At 34.9% G+C, this 25,273-nt stretch overlaps 1 protein-coding gene across 1 annotated transcript in view; it reads left to right on the top strand.

Annotated features, from left to right (window-relative positions):
• The first annotated feature begins 446 nt into the window (after positions 1 to 446).
• The window catches only part of LOC135568149 (unconventional myosin-XV-like), a 40,695-nt gene continuing 15,868 nt past the window's right edge, over positions 447 to 25,273 (top strand). The window contains exons 1-5 of the mRNA XM_065015120.1: positions 447 to 479; positions 2,539 to 2,621; positions 2,705 to 2,768; positions 6,691 to 6,800; positions 23,421 to 23,495. Coding sequence (XP_064871192.1) covers positions 447 to 479; positions 2,539 to 2,621; positions 2,705 to 2,768; positions 6,691 to 6,800; positions 23,421 to 23,495 — 365 coding nt within the window. The remainder of the gene's footprint in view (positions 480 to 2,538; positions 2,622 to 2,704; positions 2,769 to 6,690; positions 6,801 to 23,420; positions 23,496 to 25,273) is intronic.

Below are 25,273 nucleotides of genomic sequence, written 5' to 3'. Positions count from 1 at the left end.
CCTTTCCTACAGGGGATTTATACTGACGTTACTATCTGTACTTACTGTGGGCACAGACGCTGTTTCATCCTTTCCTACAGGGGATTTATACTGCTATCTGTACTTACTGGGGGCACAGACGCTGTTTCGTCCTTTCCTACACTGAAATTAGAAGGCATCATGTTAATGTTACTACTTAGCTTCGGCTGTTGGAGGTCCTGACGAACCACATCCAGATAAAGCGTCCGGCGTAAAAAAGTTGAATGAAAAAAAGTTGAGCGAAGGGAAAAACAAAAAATATAAACGGTAATTAAAAAGTAAAAACCGTAAAGTTGTCAGGTAGCAAAGTAAGGTTGGCAACAAAACGCACAGCAACACGTAAACAAGTCTGCAAGTTGTGACCTGAAATGATGAAACCAAACACACTCTATCATTCACAAACACATACTACTGGTAGTACTCGTATGATGAGGTACTGCTGGTACTACTGGTACGCTAAGGTAATACTGGTACGATAAGGTAATACTGGTATGATAAGGTAATACTGGTACAATAAGGTAATACTGGTACAATAAGGTAATACTGGTATGATAAGGTAATACTGGTACAATAAGGTAATACTGGTACAATAAGGTAATACTGGTATGATAAGGTAATACTGGTATGATAAGGTAATACTGGTATGATAAGGTAATACTGGTATGATAAGGTAATACTGGTATGATAAGGTAATACTGGTACAATAAGGTAATACTGATACGATAAGGTAATACTGGTACAATATAGTACTACTGGTATGATATGGTAATACTGGTACAATAAGGTAATACTGGTATGATAAGGTAATACTGGCTACAATATAGTAATACTGGTAATACAGTAAGGTAATACTGGTACAATAAGGTAATACTAGTACATAGTAGGTAATACTGGTACAATAAGGTAATACTGGTACAATAAGGTAATACTGGTACAATAAGGTAATACTGGCACAATATAGTAATACTGGTATGATAAGGTAATACTGGTACAATAAGGTAATACTGGTACGATAGGTAATACTGGCACAATATGTAATATGGTACATAAGGTAATACTGGTACAATAAGGTAATACTGGTAAGTAGGTAATACTGGTACAATATAGTAATACTGGTACGATAAGGTAATACTGGTACATAAGGTAATACTGGTACGAGTAGGTAATACTGGTACAATATAGTAATACTGGTGCGATAAGGTAATACTGGTACAATAAGGTAATAAGGTAATACCAGGTAATACTGGTACAATAAGGTAATACTGGTACAATAATTAATACTGGTACATAAGGTAATACTGGCCAATATAGTAATACTGGTACGATATAAGGTAATACTGGTACAATAAGGTAATACTGGTACGATAAGGTAATACTGGTAATACAATATAAGTAATACTGGTACGATAAGGTAATACTGGTACAATAAGGTAATACTGGTACGATAAGGTAATACTGGTACAATAAGGTAATACTGGTACATAAGGTAATACTGGTACGATAAGGTAATACTGGCACAATAAGTAGTAATACTGGTACGATAAGGTAATACTGGTACGATAAGTAATACTGGTAATACTGGTACAATAAGGTAATACTGGTACAATAAGGTAATACTGGTAATATTAGGTAATTGATAAGGTAATTTTACCTTTATTTTTACTAGGCAAGTCGTTAAGAACAAATTCTTATTTTCAATGACGGTAGGAACAGTGGGTTAACGCCTGTTCAGGGGCAGAATACTTTGTACCTTGTCAGCTCAGGGATTTGAACTTGCAACTGGTTACTTGTCCAACGTAACCACTAGGCTACCCTGCCGGTAATACTGGTATGATAAGGTAATACCAGTAATACTGGTATGATAAGGTAATACCAGTAATACTGGTACGATAAGGTAATACTGGTAATACTGGTACGATAAGGTAATACTGGTATAAGTAATACGGTAATACTGGTGCGATAAGGTAATACTGGTATAAGGTAATACTGGTAATACTGGTACGATAAGGTAATACTGGTATGATAAGGTAATACTGGTACGATAAGGTAATGCCGTATACTGGTACGATAAGGTAATACGTAATACTGGTACGATAAGGTAATACCGGTAATACTGGTGCGATAAGGTAATACCGGTAATACTGGTACGATAAGGTAATACTGGTACGATAAGGTAATACTGGTACGATAAGGTAATACTGGTACGATAAGGTAATACTGGTATGATAAGGTAATACTGGTACGATAAGGTAATACTGGTACGATAAGGTAATACCGGTAATACTGGTACGATAAGGTAATACTGGTACGATAAGGTAATACCGGTAATACGGGTACGATAAGGTAATACCGGTAATACTGGTATGATAAGGTAATACTGGTATGATAAGGTAATACTGGTACGATAAGGTAATACTGGTACGATAAGGTAACACTGGTACGATAAGGTAATACTGGTACGATAAGGTAATACCGGTATGATAAGTGGTACTGACTGCGATGTTTTGTGTCTCTGTGTAGATGTACTCCATCCGCAGCCTGCCCAGCATGGTGTACCGGGAGCAGCCAGAGGAAGACGGAGTAGAGGACATGACGCAGCTGGAGTGAGAACACAACACAACACAACAGCCTTATTTATTAAAGGATGCGGAGGCTGCTATTTCAGCGGGTCTCTCTGTTGTTCCAGGGAGCTGTCTGATGGATCTGTGCTGCTCAACCTGAAGAAGAGGTTTGAGAGGGAGATCATCTATGTGAGTTTACTAACAACTCACTGGACACTGTACGCACATTACCTGATAAACTGATAACATTCACACATGTCCCTCTATCCCCCTGTACAGACGTATAGCTAGGATCCTGTTGTGTGTGTTATTAGTGGAATGTGTGGTTGTGTGTGTGTGCGTGCGTGTGTGTGTGTGTGTGTGTGTGTGTGTGTGTGTGTGTGTGTGTGTGTGTGTGTGTGTGTGTGTGTGTGTGTGCGTGCAGTGGTGGAAAAATTTCCCAATTGTCATACTTGAGTAAAAGTATAGATACCTTAATAGAAAATGACTCAAATTAAAGTGAAAGTCACCCAGTAAAATACTACTTTAGTAAAAGTCTAAAAGTATTTGGTTTTAAATATACTAAAGTATCAAAAGTAAAAGTATAAATAATTTGAAATTCCTTTTATGAAGTAAACCAGACGGCAGCATATTGTTTATTATTGATTTATTTACGGATAGCCAGGGGCACACTCCAAAACTCAGACATCATTTACAAACCAAGCATGTGTGTTTAGTGAGTCTGCCAGATCAGAGACAGTAGGGATGACCAGGGATGTTCTCTTGATCAGAGGCAGTAGGGATGACCAGGGATGTTCTCTTGATCAGAGGCAGTATATAGGTAGTGTCCTGGTCTCAGTGAACCCTCTAGACATATATAGGTAGTGTCCTGGTCTCAGTGAACCCTCTAGACATATATAGGTAGTATCCTGGTCAACATTTATCTCTGTCTCTAGACATATATAGGTAGTATCCTGGTCAACATGTATCTCTCTGTCTCTAGACATATATAGGTAGTATCCTGGTCTCAGTGAACCCTCTAGACATATATAGGTAGTATCCTGGTCACCATGTATCTCTCTGTCTCTAGACATATATAGGTAGTATCCTGGTCAACATGTATCTCTCTGTCTCTAGACATATATAGGTAGTATCCTGGTCAACATGTATATCTCTGTCTCTAGACATATATAGGTAGTATCCTGTTCTCAGTGAACCCTCTAGACATATATAGGTAGTATCCTGGTCAACATGTATCTCTCTGTCTCTAGTCATATATAGGTAGTATCCTGGTCTCGGTGAACCCTCTAGACATATATAGGTAGTATCCTGGTCAACATGTACCTCTCTGTCTCTAGACATATATAGGTAGTATCCTGGTCTCGGTGAACCCTCTAGTCATATATAGGTAGTATCCTGGTCAACATGTACCTCTCTGTCTCTAGTCATATATAGGTAGTATCCTGGTCAACATGTACCTCTCTGTCTCTAGTCATATATAGGTAGTATCCTGGTCAACATGTACATCTCTGTCTCTAGACATATATAGGTAGTATCCTGGTCTCAGTGAACCCTCTAGACATATATAGGTAGTATCCTGGTCAACATGTATCTCTCTGTCTCTAGACATATATAGGTAGTATCCTGGTCAACATGTACCTCTCTGTCTCTAGACATATATAGGTAGTATCCTGGTCAACATGTATCTCTCTGTCTCTAGACATATATAGGTAGTATCCTGGTCAACATGTACCTCTCTGTCTCTAGACATATATAGGTAGTATCCTGGTCAACATGTATCTCTCTGTCTCTAGACATATATAGGTAGTATCCTGGTCAACATGTATCTCTCTGTCTCTAGACATATATAGGTAGTATCCTGGTCTCAGTGAACCCTCTAGACATGGTAGTATCCTGGTCTCAGTCCCTCTAGACATATATAGGTAGTATCCTGGTCAACATGTACCTCTCTGTCTCTAGACATATATAGGTAGTATCCTGGTCAACAGTGAACCTGTCTCTAGACATATATAGGTAGTATCCTGGTCAACATGTATCTCTGTCTCTAGACATATATAGGTAGTATCCTGGTCAACATGTACCTCTCTGTCTCTAGACATATATAGGTAGTATCCTGGTCAACATGTATCTCTCTGTCTCTAGACATATATAGGTAGTATCCTGGTGTCAGTGAACCCTCTAGACATATATAGGTAGTATCCTGGTCTCGGTGAACCCTCTAGACATATATAGGTAGTATCCTGGTCAACATGTACCTCTGTCTCTAGTCATATATAGGTAGTATCCTGGTCAACATGTATCTCTCTGTCTCTAGACATATATAGGTAGTATCCTGGTCAACATGTACCTCTCTGTCTCTAGACATATATAGGTAGTATCCTGGTCTCGGTGAACCCTCTAGACATATATAGGTAGTATCCTGGTCTCAGTGAACCCTCTAGACATATATAGGTAGTATCCTGGTCAACATGTACCTCTCTGTCTCTAGACATATATAGGTAGTATCCTGGTCAACATGTATCTCTCTGTCTCTAGACATATATAGGTAGTATCCTGGTCTCAGTGAACCCTCTAGTCATATATAGGTAGTATCCTGGTCAACATGTACCTCTCTGTCTCTAGACATATATAGGTAGTATCCTGGTCTCAGTGAACCCTCTAGACATATATAGGTAGTATCCTGGTCAACATGTATCTCTCTGTCTCTAGACATATATAGGTAGTATCCTGGTCAACATGTACCTCTCCGTCTCCAGACATATATAGGTAGTATCCTGGTCAACATGTATCTCTCTGTCTCTAGACATATATAGGTAGTATCCTGGTGTCAGTGAACCCTCTAGACATATATAGGTAGTATCCTGGTCTCGGTGAACCCTCTAGACATATATAGGTAGTATCCTGGTCAACATGTACCTCTGTCTCTAGTCATATATAGGTAGTATCCTGGTCAACATGTATCTCTCTGTCTCTAGACATATATAGGTAGTATCCTGGTCAACATGTACCTCTCTGTCTCTAGACATATATAGGTAGTATCCTGGTCTCAGTGAACCCTCTAGACATATATAGGTAGTATCCTGGTCTCAGTGAACCCTCTAGACATATATAGGTAGTATCCTGGTCAACATGTACCTCTCTGTCTCTAGACATATATAGGTAGTATCCTGGTCTCAGTGAACCCTCTAGACATATATAGGTAGTATCCTGGTCAACATGTATCTCTCTGTCTCTAGACATATATAGGTAGTATCCTGGTCAACATGTACCTCTCCGTCTCCAGACATATATAGGTAGTATCCTGGTCAACATGTATCTCTCTGTCTCTAGACATATATAGGTAGTATCCTGGTGTCAGTGAACCCTCTAGACATATATAGGTAGTATCCTGGTCTCGGTGAACCCTCTAGACATATATAGGTAGTATCCTGGTCAACATGTACCTCTGTCTCTAGACATATATAGGTAGTATCCTGGTCAACATGTACCTCTCTGTCTCTAGACATATATAGGTAGTATCCTGGTCAACATGTACCTCTCTGTCTCTAGACATATATAGGTAGTATCCTGGTCTCGGTGAACCCTCTAGACATATATAGGTAGTATCCTGGTCTCAGTGAACCCTCTAGACATATATAGGTAGTATCCTGGTCAACATGTACCTCTCTGTCTCTAGACATATATAGGTAGTATCCTGGTCAACATGTATCTCTCTGTCTCTAGACATATATAGGTAGTATCCTGGTCTCAGTGAACCCTCTAGTCATATATAGGTAGTATCCTGGTCAACATGTACCTCTCTGTCTCTAGACATATATAGGTAGTATCCTGGTCTCAGTGAACCCTCTAGACATATATAGGTAGTATCCTGGTCAACATGTATCTCTCTGTCTCTAGACATATATAGGTAGTATCCTGGTCAACATGTACCTCTCTGTCTCTAGACATATATAGGTAGTATCCTGGTCTCAGTGAACCCTCTAGACATATATAGGTAGTATCCTGGTCTCAATGAACCCTCTAGTCATATATAGGTAGTATCCTGGTCTCAGTGAACCCTCTAGTCATATATAGGTAGTATCCTGGTCAACATGTATCTCTCTGTCTCTAGACATATATAGGTAGTATCCTGGTCTCGGTGAACCCCTATAGGATGTTCAACATGTACGGAACTGACATGGTGCTGAAGCACAAGGGAACCGCTCTGGGAGAGAACCCTCCGTAAGAACACTTCCTGTTCCTGTGTTGTTGTGATGCGTGTCTGTTTGTTAGAAGTGTATTATGTGTGTGTGTGTGTTTTGTGTCTATGTGTTAATGCAATGTGGCGTGTGTGTGTATTATTGGTGTATTGTGTGTATTTGGTGTATTATTGGTGTATTAGTGGTGTATTGTGTATTATTGGTGTATTGTGTGTTATTGGTGTATTGTGTATTATTGGTGTATTGTGTATTATTGGTGTATTGTGTATTAGTGGTGTATTGTGTATTATTGGTGTATTGTGTGTATTATTGGTGTATTGTGTGTATTATTGGTGTATTGTGTATTATTGGTGTATTGTGTGTTATTGGTGTATAGTGTGTTATTGGTGTATTGTGTGTTATTGGTGTATTGTGTATTATTGGTGTATTGTGTGTATTATTGGTGTATTGTGTATTATTGGTGTATTGTGTGTATTATTGGTGTATTGTGTATTATTGGTGTATTGTGTGTATTATTGGTGTATTGTGTATTATTGGTGTATTGTGTGTTATTGGTGTATAGTGTGTTATTGGTGTATAGTGTGTTATTGGTGTATTGTGTGTTATTGGTGTATTGTGTATTATTGGTGTATTGTGTGTATTATTGGTGTATTGTGTATTATTGGTGTATTGTGTGTTATTGGTGTATAGTGTGTTATTGGTGTATAGTGTGTTATTGGTGTATTGTGTGTTATTGGTGTATTGTGTATTATTGGTGTATTGTGTGTATTATTGGTGTATTGTGTATTATTGGTGTATTGTGTGTTATTGGTGTATTGTGTATTATTGGTGTATTGTGTATTATTGGTGTGTTGTGTGTTATTGGTGTATTGTGTGTTATTGGTGTATTGTGTGTTATTGGTGTATTGTGTGTTATTGGTGTATTGTGTATTATTGGTGTATTGTGTATTATTGGTGTATTGTGTATTATTGGTGTATTGTGTATTATTGGTGTATTGTGTATTATTGGTGTATTGTGTATTATTGGTGTATTGTGTGTGTTATTGGTGTATAGTGTATTATTGGTGTATTGTGTATTATTGGTGTATTGTGTGTGTTATTGGTGTATAGTGTATTATTGGTGTATTGTGTATTATTGGTGTATTGTGTGTTATTGGTGTATTGTGTATTATTGGTGTATTGTGTATTATTGGTGTATTATGTGTTATTGGTGTATTGTGTATTATTGGTGTATTATTGGTGTATTGTGTGTTATTGGTGTATTGTGTATTATTGGTGTATTGTGTGTATTATTGGTGTATTGTGTGTTATTGGTGTATTGTGTGTATTATTGGTGTATAGTGTGTTATTGGTGTATTGTGTATTATTGGTGTATTGTGTATTATTGGTGTATTGTGTATTATTGGTGTATTGTGTGTATTATTGGTGTATTGTGTGTTATTGGTGTATTGTGTGTTATTGGTGTATTGTGTATTATTGGTGTATTGTGTGTTATTGGTGTATTGTGTGTATTATTGGTGTATAGTGTGTTATTGGTGTATTGTGTATTATTGGTGTATTGTGTGTTGTTGGTGTATTGTGTGTTATTGGTGTATTGTGTGTTATTGGTGTATTGTGTGTGTTATTGGTGTATTGTGTGTTATTGGTGTATTGTGTGTTATTGGTGTATTGTGTGTTATTGGTGTATTGTGTATTATTGGTGTATTGTGTGTTATTGGTGTATTGTGTGTTATTGGTGTATTGTGTATTATTGGTGTATTGTGTGTGTTATTGGTGTATTGTGTGTTATTGGTGTATTGTGTATTATTGGTGTATTGTGTGTTATTGGTGTATTGTGTGTTATTGGTGTATTGTGTGTATTATTGGTGTATTGTGTGTTATTGGTGTATTGTGTGTATTATTGGTGTATAGTGTGTTATTGGTGTATTGTGTATTATTGGTGTATTGTGTGTATTATTGGTGTATTGTGTATTATTGGTGTATTGTGTGTTATTGGTGTATTGTGTATTATTGGTGTATTGTGTGTTATTGGTGTATAGTGTATTATTGGTGTATTGTGTATTATTGGTGTATTGTGTATTATTGGTGTATTGTGTATTATTGGTGTGTTGTGTGTTATTGGTGTATAGTGTATTATTGGTGTATAGTGTATTATTGGTGTATAGTGTATTATTGGTGTATTGTGTATTATTGGTGTATTGTGTATTATTGGTGTATTGTGTGTATTATTGGTGTATTGTGTATTATTGGTGTATTGTGTATTATTGGTGTATAGTGTATTATTGGTGTATTGTGTGTTATTGGTGTATTGTGTGTTAGTGGTGTATTGTGTGTTATTGGTGTATTGTGTATTATTGGTGTATAGTGTGTTATTGGTATATTGTGTATTATTGGTGTATAGTGTGTTATTGGTGTATTGTGTATTATTGGTGTATTGTGTATTATTGGTGTATTGTGTATTATTGGTGTATTGTGTATTATTGGTGTATTGTGTATTATTGGTGTATTGTGTATTATTGGTGTATTGTGTGTTATTGGTGTATTGTGTATTATTGGTGTATTGTGTGTTATTGGTGTATTGTGTGTTATTGGTGTATTGTGTGTATTATTGGTGTATTGTGTATTATTGGTGTATTGTGTGTTATTGGTGTATTGTGTGTTAGTGGTGTATTGTGTGTGTTATTGGTGTATTGTGTATTAGTGGTGTATTGTGTGTATTATTGGTGTATTGTGTATTATTGGTGTATTGTGTGTTATTGGTGTATTGTGTATTATTGGTGTATTGTGTATTATTGGTGTATTGTGTATTATTGGTGTATTGTGTATTATTGGTGTATTGTGTATTATTGGTGTATTGTGTATTATTGGTGTATTGTGTGTTATTGGTGTATTGTGTATTATTGGTGTATTGTGTGTTATTGGTGTAGTGTGTATTATTGGTGTATTGTGTGTTATTGGTGTATTGTGTGTTATTGGTGTATTGTGTGTATTAGTGGTGTATTGTGTGTATTAGTGGTGTATAGTGTGTGTTATTGGTGTATTGTGTGTTATTGGTGTATTGTGTGTTATTGGTGTATTGTGTGTTATTGGTGTATTGTGTATTATTGGAGTATTGTGTATTATTGGTGTAGTGTGTTATTGGTGTATTGTGTATTATTGGTGTAGTGTGTATTATTGGTGTATTGTGTATTATTGGTGTATTGTGTGTTATTGGTGTATTGTGTATTATTGGTGTATTGTGTATTATTGGTGTATTGTGTGTTATTGGTGTATTGTGTGTTATTGGTGTATTGTGTGTATTATTGGTGTATTGTGTGTTATTGGTGTATTGTGTGTTATTGGTGTATTGTGTGTATTATTGGTGTATAGTGTGTTATTGGTGTATTGTGTATTATTGGTGTATTGTGTGTATTATTGGTGTATAGTGTGTTATTGGTGTATTGTGTGTTATTGGTGTATTGTGTGTATTATTGGTGTATTGTGTGTGTTATTGGTGTATTGTGTATTATTGGTGTATTGTGTGTATTATTGGTGTATAGTGTATTATTGGTGTATTGTGTGTTATTGGTGTATAGTGTGTTATTGGTGTATTGTGTATTATTGGTGTATTGTGTGTTATTGGTGTATTGTGTGTATTATTGGTGTATTATGTGTTATTGGTGTATTGTGTGTTATTGGTGTATAGTGTATTATTGGTGTATTGTGTGTTATTGGTGTATAGTGTATTATTGGTGTATTGTGTGTTATTGGTGTATTGTGTGTTATTGGTGTATTGTGTGTTATTGGTGTATTGTGTGTATTATTGGTGTATTGTGTATTATTGGTGTATAGTGTGTTATTGGTGTATTGTGTGTATTATTGGTGTATAGTGTATGATTGGTGTATTGTGTGTATTATTGGTGTATTGTGTGTTATTGGTGTATTGTGTGTTATTGGTGTATTGTGTATTATTGGTGTATTGTGTGTTATTGGTGTATTGTGTATTATTGGTGTATTGTGTGTTATTGGTGTATTGTGTATTATTGGTGTATTGTGTATTATTGGTGTATTGTGTGTATTGTGTATTATTGGTGTATTGTGTGTATTATTGGTGTATTGTGTATTATTGGTGTATTGTGTGTTATTGGTGTATTGTGTGTGTTATTGGTGTATTGTGTGTTATTGGTGTATTGTGTGTATTATTGGTGTATTGTGTATTATTGGTGTATTGTGTGTTATTGGTGTATTGTGTGTGTTATTGGTGTATTGTGTGTTATTGGTGTATTGTGTGTATTATTGGTGTATTAGTGGTGTATAGTGTATTATTGGTGTATTGTGTGTTATTGGTGTATTGTGTGTTATTGGTGTATTGTGTGTTATTGGTGTATTGTGTATTATTGGTGTATTGTGTGTGTTATTGGTGTATTAGTGGTGTATAGTGTATTATTGGTGTATTGTGTGTTATTGGTGTATTGTGTGTTATTGGTGTATTGTGTGTTATTGGTGTATTGTGTATTATTGGTGTAGTGTGTGTATTATTGGTGTATTGTGTATTATTGGTGTATTGTGTGTGTTATTGGTGTATTGTGTGTTATTGGTGTATTGTGTGTTATTGGTGTATTGTGTGTTATTGGTGTATTATTGGTGTATTGTGTGTTATTGGTGTATAGTGTGTGTGTTATTGGTGTATTGTGTGTTATTGGTGTATTGTGTGTTATTGGTGTATTATTGGTGTATTGTGTATTATTGGTGTATTGTGTGTATTATTGGTGTATTGTGTATTATTGGTGTAGTGTGTATTATTGGTGTATTGTGTGTTATTGGTGTATAGTGTGTGTGTTATTGGTGTATTGTGTATTATTGGTGTATTGTGTGTTATTGGTGTATTGTGTATTATTGGTGTATTGTGTGTGTTATTGGTGTATAGTGTATTATTGGTGTATAGTGTGTTATTGGTGTATTGTGTATTATTGGTGTATTGTGTATTATTGGTGTATTGTGTGTATTATTGGTGTAGTGTGTATTATTGGTGTATTGTGTGTTATTGGTGTATAGTGTATTATTGGTGTATTGTGTATTATTGGTGTATTGTGTATTATTGGTGTATTGTGTGTTATTGGTGTATTGTGTATTATTGGTGTATTGTGTATTATTGGTGTATTGTGTGTTATTGGTGTATTGTGTATTATTGGTGTATTGTGTGTATTATTGGTGTAGTGTGTATTATTGGTGTATTGTGTGTTATTGGTGTATTGTGTGTTATTGGTGTATAGTGTATTATTGGTGTAGTGTGTATTATTGGTGTATTGTGTGTATTATTGGTGTATAGTGTGTTATTGGTGTATTGTGTGTATTATTGGTGTATTGTGTGTTATTGGTGTATTGTGTATTATTGGTGTATAGTGTGTGTTATTGGTGTATTGTGTATTATTGGTGTATTGTGTATTATTGGTGTATTGTGTGTTATTGGTGTATAGTGTGTGTGTTATTGGTGTGTAGTGTATTGTGTGGTGTATTGTGTATTATTGGTGTATTGTGTATTATTGTGTATTGTGTATTATTGGTTATTGTGTGTTATTGGTGTATTGTGTGTTATTGGTGTATTGTGTATTATTGGTGTATTGTGTGGTGTATTATTGGTGTATTGTGTATTATTGGTGTATTGTGTGTATTATTGGTGTATTGTGTATTGGTTGTATTGTGTGTTATTGGTGTATTGTGTGTGTTATTGGTGTATTGTGTGTTATTGGTGTATTGTGTGTATTATTGGTGTATTGTGTATTGTGTATTATTGGTGTATAGTGTGTGTTATTGGTGTATTATTGTGTATTGTGTGTTTATTGGTGTATTGTGTATTATTGGTGTATTGTGTGTTATTGGTGTATTGTGTATTATTGGTGTATTGTGTATTATTGTGTGTATTATTGGTGTATAGTATTGGTGTATTGTGTATTATTGGTGTATTGTTGTTATTGGTGTATGTATTATTGGTGTATTGTGTATTATTGGTGTATTGTGTGTATTATTGGTGTAGTGTGTATTATTGGTGTATTGTGTGTTATTGGTGTATAGTGTATTATTGGTGTATTGTGTATTGTTGTGTATTGTGTATTATTGGTGTATTGTGTATTATTGGTGTATTGTGTATTATTGGTGTATTGTGTGTTATTGGTGTATTGTGTATTATTGGTGTATTGTGTATTATTGGTGTATAGTGTATTATTGGTGTATTGTGTATTATTGTGTATTGTGTATTATTGGTGTATTGTGTATTATTGGTGTATTGTGTATATTGGTGTATTGTGTATTATTGGTGTATTGTGTGTTATTGGTGTATAGTGTATTATTGGTGTATAGTGTATTATTGGTGTATTGTGTATTATTGGTGTATTGTGTATTATTGGTGTATTGTGTGTATTATTGGTGTATTGTGTATTATTGGTGTATTATTGGTGTGTATTATTATTGGTGTATTGTGTTATTGGTGTATTGTGTATTATTGGTGTATTGTGTGTTATTGGTGTATAGTGTATTATTGGTGTATTGGTGTATTGTGTATTATTGGTGTATTGTGTATTATTGGTGTATTGTGTATTATTGGTGTATTGTGTGTTATTGGTGTATTGTGTATTATTGGTGTATTGTGTATTATTGGTGTAGTGTGTGTGGTATTGGTGTATTGTGTATTATTGGTGTTATTGTGTATTATTGGTGTATTGTGTGTATTATTGGTGTATTGTGTGTTATTGGTGTATTGTGTATTATTGGTGTATTGTGTATTATTGGTGTATTGTGTATTATTGGTGTTATTGGTGTATTGTGTATTATTGTGTATTGTGTGTATTATTGGTGTATTGTGTATTATTGGTGTATTGTGTGTATTATTGGTGTATTGTGTATTATTGGTGTATTGTGTATTATTGGTGTATTGTGTGTATTATTGGTGTATTGTGTATTATTGGTGTATTGTGTGTTATTGGTGTATTGTGTGTTATTGGTGTATTGTGTGTTATTGGTGTATTGTGTGTTATTGGTGTATTGTGTTGTTATTGGTGTATTGTGTGTTATTGGTGTATTGTGTATTATTGGTGTATTGTGTATTATTGGTGTATTGTGTGTATTGTGTATTATTGGTGTATTGTGTATTATTGTATTGTGTATTATTGGTGTATTGTGTATTATTGGTGTATTGTGTATTATTGGTGTATTGTGTGTTATTGGTGTATTGTGTGTTATTGGTGTATTGTGTATGTGTATTATTGGTGTATTATTGGTGTATGTTTATTGGTGTATTGTGTATTATTGGTGTATTGTGTATTATTGGTGTATTGTGTATTATTGGTGTATTGTGTATTATTGGTGTATTGTGTGTGTTATTGTGTATTTGGTGTATTGTGTATTGTTATTGGTGTATTGTGTATTATTGGTGTATTGTGTGTTATTGGTGTATTGTGTATTATTGGTGTATTGTGTGTTATTGGTGTATTGTGTGTTATTGGTGTATTATTGGTGTATTGTGTGTTATTGGTGTATTGTGTATTATTGGTGTATTGTGTATTATTGGTGTATTGTGTGTTATTGGTGTATTATTGGTGTATTGTGTGTTATTGGTGTATTGTGTGTTATTGGTGTATTGTGTATTATTGGTGTATTGTGTATTATTGGTGTATTGTGTGTTATTGGTGTATTGTGTATTATTGGTGTATGTGTGTGTTATTGGTGTATTGTGTGTTATTGGTGTATTGTGTGTTATTGGTATTGGTGTATTATTGGTGTATTGTGTTATTGGTGTATTGTGTGTATTGTGTGTTATTGGTGTATTGTGTATTATTGGTGTATTGTGTGTTATTGGTGTATTGTGTGTTATTGGTGTATTGTGTATTATTGGTGTATTGTGTATTATTGGTGTATTGTGTATTATTGGTGTAGTGTGTGTGTTATTGGTGTATTGTGTGTTATTGGTGTATTGTGTGTTATTGGTGTATTGTGTGTTATTGGTGTATTGTGTATTATTGGTGTATTGTGTGTTATTGGTGTATTGTGTGTTATTGGTGTATTGTGTATTATTGGTGTATTGTGTGTTATTGGTGTAGTTGTGTATTATTGGTGTATTGTGTGTTATTGGTGTATAGTGTGTTATTGGTGTATTGTGTATTATTGGTGTATTGTATTATTGTGTATTGTGTGTTATTGGTGTATTGTGTATTATTGGTGTATTGTGTGTTATTGGTGTATTGTGTGTTTATTGGTGTATTGTGTGTTATTGGTGTATTGTGTATTATTGGTGTATTGTGTATTATTGGTGTATTGTGTGTTATTGGTGTATTGTGTATTATTGGTGTATTGTGTGTTATTGGTGTATTGTGTATTATTGGTGTATTGTGTGTTATTGGTGTATTGGTGTATTGTGTATTGGTGTATTGTGTGTATTGGTGTATTGTGTGTTATTGGTGTATTGTGTGTTATTGGTGTATTGTGTATTGTATTGTGTATTATTGGTGTATTGTGTATTATTGGTGTATTGTGTATTATTGGTGTATTGTGTGTTATTGGTGTATTGTGTATTGTGTATTATTGGTGTATTGTGTATTATTGGTGTATTGTGTATTATTGGTGTATTGTGTATTATTGGTGTATTGTGTGTATTATTGGTGTATTGTGTGTTATTGGTGTATTGTGTGTATTATTGGTGTATTGTGTGTATTATTGGTGTATTGTGTATTATTGGTGTATTGTGTATTATTGGTGTATTGTGTGTTATTGGTGTATTGTGTATTATTGGTGTATTGTGTATTATTGGTGTATTGTGTGTTATTGGTGTATTGTGTATTATTGGTGTATTGTGTGTTATTGGTGTATTGTGTGTATTATTGGTGTATTGTGTGTTATTGGTGTATTGTGTATTATTGGTGTATTGTATTGGTGTATTGTGTATTATTGGTGTATTGTGTGTTATTGGTGTATTGTGTATTATTGGTGTATTGTGTATTATTGGTGTATTGTGTGTTATTGGTGTATTGTGTATTATTGGTGTATTGTGTGTGTATTATTGGTGTATTGTGTATTATTGGTGTATTGTGTATTATTGGTGTATTGTGTGTTATTGGTGTATGTGTATTATTGGTGTATTGTGTGTTATTGGTGTATTGTGTGTTATTGGTGTATTGTGTTATTATTGGTGTATTATTGTGTATTATTGGTGTATTGTGTATTATTGGTGTATTGTGTATTATTGGTGTATTGTGTATTATTGGTGTATTGTGTTATTGGTGTATTGTGTATTATTGGTGTATTATTGTGTATTATTGGTGTATTGTTGTGTATTATTGGTGTATTATTGTGTGTTATTGGTGTATTGTGTATTATTGGTGTATAGTGTGTATTATTTGGTGTATTGTGTTATTGTGTATTGTTGTTATTGTGTATTGTGTATTATTGTTAGTGTGTATTGTGTGTTATTGGTGTATTGTGTATTATTGGTGTATTGTGTATTATTGGTGTATTGTGTATTATTGGTGTATTGTGTTTATTGGTGTATTGTGTATTGGTGTATTGTGTGTTATTGGTGTATTGTGTGTTATTGGTGTATTGTGTATTATTGGTGTATTATTGTGTATTATTGGTGTATTGTGTATTATTGGTGTATTGTGTGTTATTGGTGTATTGTGTATTATTGGTGTATTGTGTATTATTGTGTATTGTGTGTATTAGTGGTGTATTAGTGGTGTATTGTGTGTTATTGGTGTAGTGTGTTATTGGTATTGTGTGTTATTGGTGTATTGTGTATTATTGGTGTATTGTGTATTATTGGTGTAGTGTGTGTTATTGGTGTATTGTGTGTTATTGGTGTATTATTGGTGTAGTGTGTGTTATTGGTGTAGTGTGTGTTATTGGTGTATTGTGTATTATTGGTGTATTGTGTATTATTGGTGTATGTGTGTTATTGGTGTAGTGTGTGTTATTGGTGTATAGTGTATTATTGGTGTAGTGTGTTATTGGTGTATTGTGTGTTATTGGTGTATTGTGTATTATTGGTGTATTGTGTATTATTGGTGTATAGTGTATTATTGGTGTAGTGTGTATTATTGGTGTATAGTGTATTATTGGTGTATAGTGTATTATTGGTGTATTGTGTGTTATTGGTGTATTGTGTGTTATTGGTGTATTGTGTATTATTGGTGTATTGTGTATTATTGGTGTATTGTGTATTATTGGTGTATTGTGTATTATTGGTGTATTGTGTATTATTGGTGTATTGTGTATTATTGGTGTATTGTGTATTATTGGTGTATTGTGTATTATTGGTGTATTGTGTGTTTATTGGTGTATTGTGTGTTATTGGTGTATTGTGTATTATTGGTGTATTGTGTATTATTGGTGTATTGTGTGTTATTGGTGTATTGTGTGTTATTGGTGTATTGTGTGTTATTGGTGTATTGTGTATTATTGGTGTATTGTGTGTGTTATTGGTGTATTGTGTATTATTGGTGTATTGTGTGTTATTGGTGTATTGTGTGTTATTGGTGTAGTGTGTATTATTGTTGTGTGTATTGTGTTATTGGTGTATTGTGTATTATTGGTGTATTGTGTATTATTGGTGTATTGTGTTATTGGTGTGTGTTATTGGTGTATTGTGTATTATTGGTGTATTGTGTGTGGTGTATTGTGTATTATTGGTGTATTGTGTATTATTGGTGTATTGTGTATTATTGGTGTATTGTGTGTATTGGTGTATTGTGTATTATTGGTGTATTGTGTGGTTATTGTGTGTATTGGTATTGTGTGTATTGTGTGTATTATTGGTGTATTGTGTGTGTATTGTGTGTTATTGGTGTAGTGTGTGTTATTGGTGTATTGTGTGTTATTGGTGTATTGTGTGTTATTGGTGTATTGTGTATTATTGGTGTATTGTGTGTATTATTGGTGTATTGTGTATTATTGGTGTATTGTGTATTATTGGTTATTGTGTGTTATTGGTGTATTGTGTATTATTGGTGTATTGTGTTATTGGTGTATTATTATTGTATTGTGTATTGGTGTATTGTGTATTATTGGTGTGTATTATTGTGTATTATTGGTGTATTGTGTGTTATTGGTGTATTGTGTATTATTGGTGTATTGTGTATTGGTGTATTGTGTATTATTGGTGTATTGTGTTGTGTTATTGTGTGTGTTATTGGTGTATTGGTGTATTGTGTGTATTATTGGTGTATTGTGTATTATTGGTGTATTGTGTGTGTTATTGGTGTATTGTGTATTATTGGTGTATTGTGTGTTATTGGTGTATTGTGTATTATTGGTGTATTGTGTATTATTGGTGTATTGTGTATTATTGGTGTATTGTGTATTATTGGTGTATTGTGTGTTATTGGTGTATTGTGTATTATTGGTGTGTGTATTATTGTGTGTGTGTTATTGGTGTATTGTGTATTATTGGTGTATTATTGGTGTTGTGTTATTGGTTGTGTGTTATTGGTGTATTGTGTTATTGGTGTATTGTGTATTATTGGTGTATTGTGTATTATTGGTGTATTGTGTATTATTGGTGTATTGTGTGTTATTGGTGTATTGTGTGTTATTGGTGTATTGTGTGTGTGTTATTGGTGTATTGTGTGTTATTGGTGTATTATTGTGTATTATTGGTGTATTGTGTGTTATTGGTGTATTGTGTATTATTGGTGTATTGTGTATTATTGGTGTATTGTGTGTTATTGGTGTATTGTGTGTTATTGGTGTATTATTGGTGTATTGTGTGTATTATTGGTGTATTGTGTATTATTGGTGTATTGTGTATTATTGGTGTATTGTGTATTATTGGTGTATTGTGTGTTATTGGTGTATTATTGGTGTATTGTGTGTATTATTGGTGTATTGTGTATTATTGGTGTATTGTGTGTATTATTGGTGTATTGTGTATTATTGGTGTATTGTGTGTTATTGGTGTATTGTGTATTATTGGTGTATTGTGTGTTATTGGTGTATTGTGTATTATTGGTGTATTGTGTATTATTGGTGTATTGTGTATTATTGGTGTATTGTATTATTGGTGTATTGTGTTATTGGTGTATTGTGTATTATTGGTGTATTGTGTGTTATTGGTGTATTGTGTATTATTGGTGTATTGTGTATTATTGGTGTATTATTATTGGTGTATTGTGTGTTATTGGTGTATTGTTGTGTTATTGGTGTATTGTGTGTTATTGGTGTATTGTGTGTGTATTATTGGTGTATTGTGTATTATTGGTGTATTGTGTGTTATTGTGTGTATTGTGTATTATTGGTGTATTGTGTATTATTGGTGTATTGTGTGTATTATTGGTGTATTGTGTGTTATTGGTGTATTGTGTGTGTTATTGGTGTATTGTGTGTATTGTGTTATTGTGTATTGGTGTTATTGGTGTATTGTGTGTTATTGGTGTATTGTGTGTTATTGGTGGTGTATTATTGGTGTATTGTGTATTATTGGTGTATTGTGTGTTATTGGTGTATTGTGTGTTATTGGTGTATTGTGTATTATTGGTGTATTGTGTGTGTTATTATTGGTGTATTGTGTGTTATTGGTTTATTGGTGTATTGTGTATTATTGGTGTATTGTGTATTATTGGTGTATTGTGTGTTATTGTGTATTGTGTGTTATTGGTGTATTATTGTGTGTGTTATTGGTGTATTATGTGTATTATTGGTGTATTGTGTGTTATTGTGTATTGTGTATTGGTGTATTGTGTTATTGGTGTATTGTGTGTTATTGGTGTATTGTTGTGTATTATTGGTGTATTGTGTATTATTGGTGTATTGTGTGTTATTGGTGTATTGTGTGTTATTGGTGTATTGTGTATTATTATTGTGTGTTATTGGTGTATTGTGTATTATTGGTGTATTGTGTATTATTGGTGTATTATTGTGTGTATTATTGGTGTATTATTGTGTGTATTGGTGTATTGTGTATTATTGGTGTATTGTGTATTATTGGTGTATTGTGTATTATTGGTGTATTGTGTATTATTGGTGTATTGTGTATTATTGGTGTATTGTGTATTATTGGTGTATTGTGTATTATTGGTGTATTGTGTATTATTGGTGTATTGTGTGTTATTGGTGTATTGTGTTATTATTGTGTATTATTGGTGTATTGTGTATTATTGGTGTATTGTGTGTATTGGTGTATTGTGTATTATTGGTGTATTGTGTGTTATTGGTGTATTGTGTATTATTGGTGTATTGTGTATTATTGGTGTATTGTGTGTATTATTGGTGTATTGTGTATTATTGGTGTATTGTGTATTATTGGTGTATTGTGTATTATTGGTGTATTGTGTGTTATTGGTGTATTGTGTGTATTATTGGTGTATTGTGTGTTATTGGTGTATTGTGTGTTATTGGTGTATTGTGTGTTATTGGTGTATTGTGTGTTATTGGTGTATTGTGTATTATTGGTGTATTGTGTGTTATTGTTATTGTGTGTATTGGTGTATTGTGTTATTGGTGTATTGTGTATTATTGGTGTATTGTGTGTTATTGTGTGTGTTATTGGTATTGTGTATTATTGGTGTATTGTGTATTATTGGTGTTGGTGTATTGTGTATTATTGGTGTATTGTGTGTATTATTGGTGTATTGTGTGTTTATTGGTGTATTGTGTGTTGTGTGTATTATTGGTGTGTATTGGTGTATTATTGTGTATTGTGTTTATTGGTGTATTGTGTGTTATTGGTGTATTATTGGTGTATGTGTATTGGTGTATTGTGTATTATTGGTGTATTGTGTGTTATTATTGGTGTATTGTGTATTATTGGTGTATTGTGTATTATTGGTGTATTGTGTGTTATTGGTGTATTGTGTATTATTGGTGTATTGTGTGTGTTATTGGTGTATTGTGTGTTATTGGTGTATTGTGTGTTATTGGTGTATTGTGTGTTATTGGTGTATTGTGTGTGTTATTGGTGTATTGTGTGTTATTGGTGTATTGTGTATTATTGGTGTATTGTGTGTGTATTATTGGTGTATTGTGTGTTATTATTGGTGTATTGTGTATTATTGGTGTATTGTGTATTATTGGTGTATTGTGTGGTATTGTGTATTGTTATTATTGGTGTATTGTGTATTATTGGTGTATTGTGTGTTATTGGTGTATTGTGTGTTATTGGTGTATTGTGTGTTATTGGTGTAGTGTGTATTGTGTATTGGTGTATTGTGGTGTATTGTGTGTTATTGGTGTATTGTGTATTATTGGTGTATTGTGTGTTATTGGTGTATTGTGTATTATTGGTGTATTGTGTGTTATTGGTGTATTGTGTGTTATTGGTGTATTGTGTGTTATTGGTGTATTGTGTATTATTGGTGTATTGTGTATTATTGGTGTATTGTGTATTATTGGTGTATTGTGTGTATTGTGTGTTATTGGTGTATTGTGTGTTTATTGGTGTATTGTGTGTTATTGGTGTATTGTGTATTATTGTATTGGTGTATTGTGTGTATTGGTGTATTGGTGTATTGTATTGTATTATTTTGTATTATTGGTGTATTGTATGTATTATTGGTGTATTGTGTATTATTGGTGTATTGTGTATTATTGGTGTATTGTGTGTTATTGGTGTATTGTGTGTTATTGGTGTATTGTGTATTATTGGTGTATTGTGTGTTATTGGTATTGTGTGTATTGTGTATTATTGGTGTGTTATTGGTGTATTGTATTATTGTGTATTGTGTGTTATTGGTGTATTATTGTGTATTATTGGTGTATTGTGTGTATTGTGTGTTATTGGTGTATTGTGTATTATTGGTGTATTGTGTATTATTGGTGTATTGTGTATTGGTGTATTGTGTATTGGTGTATTGTGTATTATTGTATTGTGTGTTATTGGTGTATTGTGTATTATTGGTGTATTATTGGTGTGTGTTTATTGGTGTATTGTGTATTATTGGTGTATTGTGTGTTATTGGTGTATTGTGTATTATTATTGTATTGTGTATTGTGTTGTTATTGGTGTATTGTGTGTTATTGGTGTATTGTGTATTATTGGTGTATTGTGTGTATTATTGGTGTATTGTGTATTATTGGTGTATTGTGTGTTATTGGTGTATTGTGTGTATTGTTATTGTGTTATTGTGTATTATTGGTGTATTGTGTGTTATTGGTGTATTGTGTGTTATTGGTGTATTGTGTGTTATTGGTGTATTGTGTATTATTGGTGTATTGTGTGTTATTGGTGTATTGTGTATTATTGGTGTATTGTGTATTATTGGTGTATTGTGTATTATTGGTGTATTGTGTGTTATTGGTGTATTATTGGTGTATTGTGTGTTATTGGTGTATTGTGTGTTATTGGTGTATTGTGTATTATTGGTGTATTGTGTGTTATTGGTGTATTGTGTGTTATTATTGGTGTATTGTGTATTATTGGTGTATTGTGTATTATTGGTGTATTGTGTGTGTTATTGGTGTATTGGTGTATTGTTGTGTTATTGGTGTATTGTGTGTGTATTATTGGTGTATTGTGTGTTATTGGTGTATTGTGTGTTATTGGTGTATTGTGTATTATTGGTGTATTGTGTATTATTGGTGTATTGTGTGTTATTGGTGTATGTGTATTATTGGTGTATTGTGTGTTATTGGTGTATTGTGTGTATTATTGGTGTATTGTGTGTTATTGGTGTATTGTGTGTATTATTGGTGTATTGTGTATTATTGGTGTATTGTGTATTATTGGTGTATTGTGTGTTATTGGTGTATTGTGTGTTATTGGTGTATTGTGTATTATTGGTGTATTGTGTATTATTGGTGTATTGTGTATTATTGGTGTATTGTGTGTTATTGGTGTATTGTGTGTTATTGGTGTATTGTGTGTTATTGGTGTATTGTGTATTATTGGTGTATTGTGTGTTATTGGTGTATTGTGTGTATTATTGGTGTATTGTGTGTATTATTGGTGTATTGTGTGTTATTGGTGTATTGTGTGTTATTGGTGTATTGTGTGTTATTGGTGTATTGTGTGTATTATTGGTGTATTGTGTGTATTATTGGTGTATTGTGTGTTATTGGTGTATTGTGTGTTATTGGTGTATTGTGTGTTTATTGGTGTATGTGTGTGGTGTATTGTGTATTATTGTGTATTGTGTGTTATTGGTGTATTGGTGTTATTATTGGTGTATTGTGTGTTATTGGTGTATTGTGTTATTGGTGTATTGTGTGTTATTGGTGTATAGTGTGTGTTATTGGTGTATTGTGTATTATTGGTGTATTGTGTGTTATTGGTGTATTGTGTGTTATTGTGTATTGGTGTTATTGTTGTGTGTTATTGGTGTATTGTGTGTTATTGGTGGTGTATTGTGTGTTATTGGTGTATTGTGTTTGACCCCCCTGGTGTGTGTGTGTTATTGGTGTATTGTGTGTATTATTGGTGTATTGTGTATTATTGGTGTATTGTGTATTATTGGTGTATTGTGTGTATTGGTGTGTGTTATTGGTGTATTGTGTGTTATTGGTGTATTGTGTGTTATTGGTGTATTGTGTGTTATTGGTGTATTGTGTATTATTGGTGTATTGTGTTTATTGGTGTATTGTGTGTTATTGGTGTATTGTGTGTATTATTGGTGTGTTGTGTGCTAAATGATGTGTTATTCATGCTAATGTTTTATCTTTGTGTCCATTCTGTGGTCCTCCTCAGACACCTGTTTGCCATAGCAAACGTCTCCTACACCAAAATGATGGATGCCAAACAGAACCAGGTTATTATAATCAGGTGACTACACAACACAGCTGTTCCTCATGATTCTCTAGCGTGTTCTGAAGGACTGGGGACCTGCTGTCTGGGACACTCTAGCTGTGTTCTGAAAGACCCCCCCCCCTTCTGTCGTGGACACTCTAGCTATGTTCTGAAGGACCCCCCCTGTCTGGGACTCTCTAGCTGTGTTCTGAAGGACCCCCCCCTGTCTGGGACACTCTAGCTGTGTTCTGAAAGCCCCACCCCCCTTCTGTCGTGGACACTCTAGCTGTGTTCTGAAGGACCCCGCTGTCTGGGATTCTCTAGCTGTGTTCTGAAAGCCCCCTTCTGTCTGGGATTCTCTAGCTGTGTTCTGAAGGACCCCCTGGGATTCTCTAGCTGTGTTCTGGGACCCCCTGTCTGGGATTCTCTAGCTGTGTTCTGAAGGACCCCCCTTCATCTGGGATTCTCTAGCTGTGTTCTGAAAGACCCCCCTGTCTGGGATTCTCTAGCTGTGTTCTGAAGGACCCCCTGTCTGGGACTCTCTAGCTGTGTTCTGACGGACCCCCTGTCTGGGATTCTCTAGCTGTGTTCTGAAGGACCCCCTGTCTGGGACACTCTAGCTGTGTTCTGACGGACCCCCTGTCTGGGATTCTCTAGCTGTGTTCTGAAGGACCCCCTGTCTGGGATTCTCTAGCTGTGTTCTGAAGGACCCCCATCTGGGATTCACTCTAGCTGTGTTCTGACGGACCCCCCCGTCTGGGATTCTCTAGCTGTGTTCTGAGCTCTGTGCTGTGTTCTGAAAGACCCCCCCCATCTGGGATTCTCTAGCTGTGTTCTGAAAGACCCCCCCTTCCATCTGGGATTCTCTAGCTGTGTTCTGAAAGACCCCCATCTGGGACACTCTAGCTGTGTTCTGACGACCCCCCTGTCTGGGACACTCTAGCTGTGTTCTGACGACCCCCTGTCTGGGACACTCTAGCTGTGTTCTGACGGACCCCCCCCATCTGGGACACTCTAGCTGTGTTCTGACGGACCCCCCTGTCTGGGACACTCTAGCTGTGTTCTGACGGACCCCCCATCTGGGACACCTAGCTGTGTTCTGACGTACCCATCTGGGACACTCTAGCTGTGTTCTGAAAGACCACCATCTGGGACACTCTAGCTGTGTTCTGACGACCCCCCTCCCATCTGGGACACTCTAGATGTGTTCTGACGACCCCCCCCATCTGGGACACTCTAGCTGTGTTCTGACGACCCCCCCATCTGGGACACTCTAGCTGTGTTCTGACGACCCCCTGTCTGGGACACTCTAGCTGTGTTCTGACGGACCCCCTGTCTGGGACACTCTAGCTGTGTTCTGACGACCCCCCCCCCCATCTGGGACACTCTAGCTGTGTTCTGACGACCCCCCATCTGGGACACTCTAGCTGTGTTCTGACGGAGACATCTGGGAAAGACCAGCCATGTCTGGGCCAGTATCATGTCATGTCTCAGAGGGAGACGTCTGTAAGGAAAGACCAGCCATGTCTGGGACACTCTAGCTGTGTTCTGACGACCCCCCTGTCTGGGACACTCTAGCTGTGTTCTGACGACCCCCTGTCTGGGACACTCTAGCTGTGTTCTGACGACCCCCCCCCCCCATCTGGGACACTCTAGCTGTGTTCTGACGACCCCCTGTCTGGGACACTCTAGCTGTGTTCTGACGGACGCCCCCTGTCTGGGACACTCTAGCTGTGTTCTGACGACTCACCCCCATCTGGGACACTCTAGCTGTGTTCTGACGACCCCCATCTGGGACACTCTAGCTGTGTTCT

The sequence above is a fragment of the Oncorhynchus nerka genome, unplaced genomic scaffold, assembly GCF_034236695.1.
Source record: "Oncorhynchus nerka isolate Pitt River unplaced genomic scaffold, Oner_Uvic_2.0 unplaced_scaffold_1679, whole genome shotgun sequence".
In the NCBI taxonomy this organism is placed as follows: domain Eukaryota; kingdom Metazoa; phylum Chordata; class Actinopteri; order Salmoniformes; family Salmonidae; genus Oncorhynchus; species Oncorhynchus nerka.
This window is presented reverse-complemented; position numbering and strand designations above follow the sequence as displayed.